Consider the following 7,840-nt stretch of genomic DNA (forward strand, 5'->3'; position numbering starts at 1 on the left):
TCAGGAGCCCAAAACTCAATCCGGGTCTCCTAAGTGGGTAGCAGGGACTTGAGCCATCACCTGCTGCCTCCAAGTGTGTACATTAGCAGGAAGCTGCAATCAGTAGTAGAGAAGGGACTTGAACCTAGGCACTCTGATTTGGGATATGGGTGTCCCAAGCGCGTTTTACTGCTATGTTAAATTTCTACCTCTCTTCCTGTCCTTTTCTTCTAAAAACAGTATTGTCCAATGCTAATGGCCTAAAAATTATCTCAGTGCTCACAATATCCACCTTTGCATTTTTGATTTCAATTTCTAGTCCATATCATTAGATGCCAGTTTCTGTAGAAAATATAATTTCAAATTCAACATACCTTAATAAGACTCGGTTATGGACATTCTCCTAATCCTCCTACCCCATAAACTACAGAACAATTTCCTTTCCTAAGACATATGAAATTGAGAATGTTTTCCTCTGTTTCTCATTAGAGAAGGCAATTTTGCAACTATTTAGCCCAAGAAAGGAGACAGGCATAACATAAACTTATGATACAGAATAAATTATATTACCTTTCCCATACAATATATCTTCTGGAAATATTATTAATTATCCTTTCTAAAAACACCTGAGCTTTAAACCAACTGCGTAGCTAACATTTTTGGTTCTTGCTGGTGGCCACTCCAACCTAATCTACCACTTGTTCTGTGTCTGAGAAGAGTCAATAGTGAAAAGAAATATAATTTCTCACCCAAAAAGTAGAGTTGCAGAACTTATCCAGCATGATTCCTGGAGCACTTCTGGAATGAAGGTTTCTCTTTGACTATGTTGCTGCTTCTTTACTCCTTTCTTTAGGCACGGTGGAAGGTGAGTGGCAATGGATACTTATCTCCATTCTGATGTTCTGATGTTCCAATTAAAGGCAGCTTTCCTGAACTTTCATCTCAACAACTTAATCTTTAACTTTGCCTGGAGCATGTTTACATTATCCCAGTGGATAGACACGTGACTGAGGAGCAACAGGGACGGGCAGATTAACCCAAAGCACCAGGAGCCACAGTAGGCATGTCAGCAGATGACAAATCAGGAGCGCAGTAATGTCGCACTCCCCTGGGACACAGGACAGCATGACAGAGGACGCGGGCATCCCTAAAGGTACAGTTTCACTCTGTTTAAAGGTCTCAGAGTTCATGGAATATTCTACTCTGGATTAAAATTTTTAAAAATTATTATTTACTAGAGAGAGAGACAGACGGACAGACAGAAAGCTCCCAATCACTGGCTCACTCCACAAATACTCACAATAACCAGGGTTGGACCAGGATGGAAGCCAGTAGTGGAGAAGGCAATCCAGGTCACCCACATGGATGGCAGGAACCCAACTACTTGAGCCATCACTGCCATCAGTCGGGATTTGCTTTGGCGGGAAGCTGTGCTCGGGAGCCAGAGTCAAGAATCCAATCAAAATACTCTGATGAGGGACATGGGTGTCATAAATTCTAGACAAAAAAAACAACCCTCCCCCTCCTCTGGATTTTTAATTAAGAACACAGAACCTAAACACAGTTTAAAATAGTGTAAAATTTGTTTGAAAAAGTTGGGTTAATGCTCGCTTCGGCAGCACATATACTAAAATTGGAACGACAGAGAAGATTAGCATGGCCTCTGCACAAGGATGACATGCAAATTCGTGAAGCGTTCCATATTTAAAAAAAAAAGAAAAAAAAAGAAAAAGTTGGGTTATAAAATAGCATATCCAGTGTGAACCTATACTGGGGTGCTTTAAAAACTTGTGGAAAAATGGAATTAAAAAGTTTATTGGTGCAAAAAAAATTTTAATCACTGCAGTTTTATAATGCACATTTTTTGGGCCAGCGCTGTGGCATAGTGGGTAAAGCTGCCACCTGCAGTACTGGCATCCCATATGGGTGCCGGTTCCAGTCCTGGCTGCTCCACTTCCGATCCGGCTCTCTGCTATGGCCTGGGAAGGCAGTGGAAGACAGCTCAAGTCACTAGGCTCCTGCACCTGTGTGGGAGACCTGGAAGAATCTCCTGGCTCCTGGCTTTGGATCAGCCCAGCTCCAGCCGTTGCGGCCCTTTGGAGAGTAAACCAGTAGATGGAATACCTTTCTCTCTCTCTGTGTGGCCCTCTGTGGCATGGCGATACACATACATACAGATATATAAAATATGTATGTATGATTTATGCAACAAAAATGTTAACCTTAGCTAGTGGCGTTCTGGGTGATTTTTCTTTTTTACTTATTTGTGTCTTCTCATAATTATCAGGCATTATTTGTGTCAATGATATTTTAAAACCATTATTTATTGGCCGGCGCCACGGCTCACTAGGCTAATCCTCCACCTAGCGGCGCCGGCACACCGGGTTCTAGTCCCAGTCGGGGTGCCGGATTCTGTCCCGGTTGCCCCTCTTCCAGGCCAGCTCTCTGCTGTGGCCAGGGAGTGCAGTGGAGGATGGCCCAGGTGCTTGGGCCCTGCACCCCATGGGAGACCAGGAGAAGCACCTGGCTCCCGCCATCGAATCAGCGCGGTGTGCCGGCCGCAGCGCACTGACGGTGGCGGCCTGGAGGGTGAACCAACGGCAAAAAAGGAAGACCTTTCTCTCTGTCTCTCTCTCACTGTCCACTCTGCCTGTCAAAAAAAAAACAAAAACAAAAACATTATTTATTGTGTTAAACAGGCATAAAATTTATCATCAATCATTTCTAAGTATACAATTCATTAGTGTTAAGTGTATTCATATCATTGTGTAACCGATCTCCTGTACTTATTCATCTTGCAAAATTGAAACTCTATGCCCATTAAACAACAGCTTCCCATTATCCTCTCCCTCCAGTAACACAAATGTTATTTTAAGACATTATATTAAATTAAAACAGCCAGATATGCCTGCCAGCATATTAAAGTGTGAACACAATCAATTGGAAGATTGTATGGAACCATTTTGGTCATTGACACAAATGTAAACATGGCTCTGAAGTTGTACAGTGAAATAATTTCATAAAGTCTTATTTAAATGATCTGAAATATATTCATTTTAAAAATATTATCATCAATATGACCCCCACCCCCAAAAATATTCCCACAAGGAACTCAAGGGCATCAGAGACTCCTGAACTTATTTAAGCATGGCACTATTTTCATAGCTCCCTTAATGTCTGTTTGGGAGACACTAAATTAGAGACCAGATAGACAATGTGTAACTAAATATTAGTAAGTGATCTGGAAGGACAGAGTTTGAATAATTTGAGAAATGATCATATTAATAATTATAGATCTAGTCATAATAATTTTGGATATGGTCATAATATCAGTATGGTGGCTTTAAGATAGGGCTGCCAAAAAGTTTATTTGCATGAGAGGTAGTTTGCCAAATATGAGTGAAGTCATTTCCAGGCATCCTAAAGGAATAGAGGAATAGCAATCTCGCCGACCTCAACAAATGACATTTAGAAAAAAAGATTATCCCTGGGCCGGCGCCGCAGCTCACTAGGCTAATCCTCCTCCTTGCAGCACCGGCACACCGGGTTCTAGTCCCGGTCGGGGCGCCAGATTCTGTCCCGGTTGCCCCTCTTCCAGGCCAGTTCTCTGCTAGGGCCCGGGAGTGCAGTGGAGAATGGCCCAAGTGCTTGGGCCCTGCACCCCATGGGAGACCAGGAGAAGCACCTGGTTCCTGCCTTCGGATCAGCGCGGTGTGCCGGCCGCAGCGCGCCAGCCGTGGCGGCCATTGGAGGGTGAGCCAACAGCAAAAGGAAGACCTTTCTCTCTGTCTCTCTCTCTCTCTCACTATCCACTCTGCCTGTCAAATAAATAAATAAATAATAAATAAAAAAGAAAAAAAGATTATCCCAGAATACATTAATATTCAGTGCCATTTTAGAAGAATGGAAAGGAGTATCTATAGAATCAGGACTTGTTAATTCTCCATTGTCATCCCTTCTATGTTTTTTTAAGATTTATTTATTTATTTGAAAGTCAGAGTTATGGAAAGAGAGAGAAGAACAACAGAAGTATTCCATTTGCTGGTTCATTCCTCAAATGGCTGCAATGGACAGGGTGGGCCAGGCTTAAGCCAGGAGCTAGGAGCTTCTTCCAGGTCTCCCACATGAGTGCAGGGGCCCAAGGACTTGGGCCATCTTCCACTGCTTTCCCAGATGCATTACCAAGGAGCTGGATCAGAAGTGGAGCAGCCAGGACACAAATCCGCCCCATATGAGATGGCAGTACTGCAGACGGCAGTGGCCCCCATCCCTTCTACTGAGAAGGGAAGAACACTAAACCCAATACAGGAAATTCAACTTTGGATTTCAGATAGGTGATTACATCTGTAAATTTATTACTTCTTTGTCTGTGGTATATTCAGACTGTATCTATACAGATTGATTAACAAGATAGTAAACTTCAAAATGAGAGAAAATATTTGCAAATTATTTGTCTGACAAAGGATTAATATCCAAAATATAAAAGGAATTTACATAACTCAAAATAAAAAAAAAAAGAAACCTTTTACTTAAGGAATACAAACTTCATGCATTTTATAAGTACAGCTTTAGGAATATAGTGATTCTTCCCACCATACCCATCCACCCACCCACACTCCCACCCCTCCTCCTCCTCTCTCACCGATTCCCAGTCCCGTTCTCCACTAAGATCCATTTTCAATTAACTTTATACACAGAAGACCAACTCTATACTAAGTAAAGAGTTCAACAATTTGCATGGGAAAAAGAATAAAAAACAAAAAACAAAAAAATCCCTGTTCCTCAATAGTCAAGACAAGGGCTGTTCAAAGTCATGGCATCACAAAGTTAATTTCACTTTTTTTTTAAGCTTAATTAATTTCAGAGAAGCACCCAAGAATGATACATCTTTTGTGAGCACTTAGACATAACTATAACTTGTGAGACATAAGAATATCCTCCACTTAATACATTTAAAGAAAGTAAGTCCTTGAGAAAAAGTTTTATCATTAATTAAGGAAACACCTAAGAAAACAAGCAATAGAGTTGGATACTTAGGCATAACTAAAACTTATGAGACATAAGAATATCCTCCACTTAATAAACTAAAATGAAATAAATCTTTGAGAACAAGTTTTACTGTTAACTCTCATAATAAAACTCTTTGAGGACAGAGGTCCTGCATGGGAAATTAGTGCACAATGACTCCTGTTGTTAATTTAACAATTAACACTCTTATGTATGATATCAGTGACCACTCTTGACATGAGTTGCCTAGGCTATGGAAGCCTTTGAATCCACAAATGTCATCAGTATCTAGACAAGGCCATAAGCAAAGTGAAAGTTTTCTCCTCCCTTCAGAGAAAAATACCTCCTTCTTTGATGACTACTTCTTTCCATTGGGGTCTCACCCACTGAGGTCTTCATGTAGGACGTTTTTTGCCTGTGTCTTGGCCTTCCATGCCTGAAATACTCTCACAGGCTTTTCAGCCAGACCAGAATACCTTAAGGGCTGATTCTGAGGTCAGAGTGCTACTTAAAGCAATTGTCATTCTATGAAACTGCTGTGCTTCCCATGTTGGAGCATTCACTCCTTAAAAATAAGCCAATTTAAATATGAGCAAAGGACTTAGACATTTCTTCCAAGAAGATGTACAAATGGCCAATAGATATATGAAAAAAAAATGCTCAACATCATGCCATCAGAAAAGTGGAAATGAAAATAATAATGAGATATCACCTCATGTCTATTCAAATTGCTGTTTTAGGGGCTGGCACTGTGGAGTAGTGGGAAGAGCCTCTGCCTGCAGTGCTGGCATCCCATGTGGATGCTGGTTCGAGTCCCGGCTGTTCCACATTCAATCCAGCTCTCTGCTATCGCCTGGGAAAGCAGTGGAGGATGGCCCAAGTCCTTGAGCTCCTGCACCCTCACAGGAGACTCGGAAGAAGCTCCTGGCTTCGGATCGGCATAACTCTAGCCGTTACAGCCATCTGGGGAGTGAACCAGCAGATGGAAGACCTCTCTTTCTCTCTACCTCTGCCTCTGCCTCTACCTCTCTGTAACTCTGCCTTTCAAATAAATAAATCTTAAAAAAAAAATTGCTGTTTTAAAAAAGGAAAGATAACAAGGGTTGGCAAGGATGTGGAGAAAAGGGAATCCTGGTACACTGCTGATAGCAATATAAATTGGTGCAGCCATTATAGAACACAATATGGAAGTACCTCAAAAAAATTAAAAATAGAACCATCATATGACCCAGCAATCCCACATCTGAAATCATAACCTCAAAGAGATAGCTGTACTACATTCATTGCAGCACTTCTTTTTTTTACAACAGTCAAGATTTGGAAATAACTCAAATGTCCATTGAAAGATGAATGGATAATGAAAATATGGTATACACATCTAGTGGAATGGTGTTCAGCCTTAAAAAAGAAAGAAATTCTGCCATTTGTGATAACACAGACAGACTTGCTAAATGAAATAAGTCAGACACAGAAAGACAAATACTGTGTGATCTTATATATATATATATATATATATGTAGACTCTATGGTCAAACTCATAGAAGATGAGAATAGATGACAAGGACTGGGAGGAGGGAGATATGGATAGGCATCAGTCAAGATGTACAAATTTCAGCCATGCAAGATAAAATACGTTCTGGAAATCTAACATATAGCATAATGACTATAGATAATAATAGTGTACTGAATAATCGAAATTGCTGAGTCAGGCCAACCAGGACCACATACCCCTCAGCAGATCTACTGGCTGAATACAGACACACAGGATAAGCCCAGGCAAAAACAACATAGGAGCCACCCAATCGCACAGAGTTATGGAAAATAGAAAATTGTTGCTTTAAGTATAAATCATGAAAAAAGACTATTCAGGCTGGCGCCGCGGCTCAACAGGCTAATCCTCCACCTAGCGGCGCCGGCACACTGAGTTCTGGTCTCGGTCTTATGTCCCGGTTGCCCCTCTTCCAGGCCAGCTCTCTGCTATGTGGAGGATGGCCCAAGTGCTTGGGCCCTGCACCCCATGGGAGACCAGGAGAAGCACCTGGCTCCTGCCTTCGGATCAGCGCGGTGCGCCGGCCGCAGCACGCCAGCCACAGCAGCCATTGGAGGGTGAACCAACGGCAAAGGAAGACCTTTCTCTCTGTCTCTCTCTCTCTCACTGTCCACTCTGCCTGTCAAAAAAACAAAAAACAAAAACGACTCAATGTCCTTCTCTACAGAATGGGTTTATAAAAAAAAAAAGAAAGAAAAAGAAAAAAGACTATTCAGTGAGAACAATTGCTTAATTTTGCCTCTTGGCCTGTAAAGCCACAAAAATTTACTATGTCGCCCTTTATATAAAGAGTTCACCGTCCCCTGAAGTAAATTCCAGAAATGACAAGGCAGAAGAGAGCCACAGCAGATTGCATCTTTGTCTAAAGCAGCAGGGAAGAGGAAGCAGCCACCATGTGTGGGATTCAGGAGAAGCCAGACTACTTTTTTTTTTTTTTTTTTTTTTTTTTTTTTTTTTTTAGATTTATTTTATTTATTTGACAGAGTTACAGAGAGATGTAGAACCAAGGAGAGAGAAAGAGGTCTTCCATCCACTGGTTCACTACCCAAATGGCCACAGCAGCCAGAGCTGAGTTGGTCTGAAGCCAGGAGCTTCTTCTGGGTCTTCCACGCAGGTGCAGGGGCCCAAGGACTTGGGCCATCTTCCACTGCTTTCCCAGGCCATAGCAGAGAGCTGGATCGGAAGAGTAGCAGCCAGGACTTGAACTGGCACCCATACAGAATGCCAGAGCTGCAGGCCAGGGCCTTAACCCACTGCACCACAGTGCCGGCCCATGGACTACTTCTAAAAATGTTTCAAGGCCAT

At 42.0% G+C, this 7,840-nt stretch overlaps 1 protein-coding gene, 1 long non-coding RNA gene and 1 other non-coding gene across 3 annotated transcripts in view; 2 read left to right on the forward strand and 1 right to left on the reverse strand.

Annotated features, from left to right (window-relative positions):
* Positions 1-1,013, reverse strand: part of ABCC2 (ATP binding cassette subfamily C member 2) — a 67,803-nt gene extending 66,790 nt beyond the window's left edge. The window contains exon 1 of the mRNA XM_008270326.4: positions 729-1,013. Coding sequence (XP_008268548.1) covers positions 729-761 — 33 coding nt within the window. The 5' untranslated portion in view covers positions 762-1,013. The remainder of the gene's footprint in view (positions 1-728) is intronic.
* Positions 1,007-6,057, forward strand: LOC127484231 (uncharacterized). The gene is made up of 2 exons (XR_007911084.2): positions 1,007-1,132; positions 5,727-6,057. It is a non-coding gene; the product is annotated as an uncharacterized lncRNA (long non-coding RNA).
* On the forward strand, positions 1,583-1,687 carry LOC127484319 (U6 spliceosomal RNA). The gene has a single exon (XR_007911188.1). It is a non-coding gene; the product is annotated as a U6 spliceosomal RNA (small nuclear RNA).
* Positions 6,058-7,840: the final 1,783 nt, after the last annotated feature.

This window comes from Oryctolagus cuniculus, chromosome 15 (assembly GCF_964237555.1).
Source record: "Oryctolagus cuniculus chromosome 15, mOryCun1.1, whole genome shotgun sequence".
In the NCBI taxonomy this organism is placed as follows: domain Eukaryota; kingdom Metazoa; phylum Chordata; class Mammalia; order Lagomorpha; family Leporidae; genus Oryctolagus; species Oryctolagus cuniculus.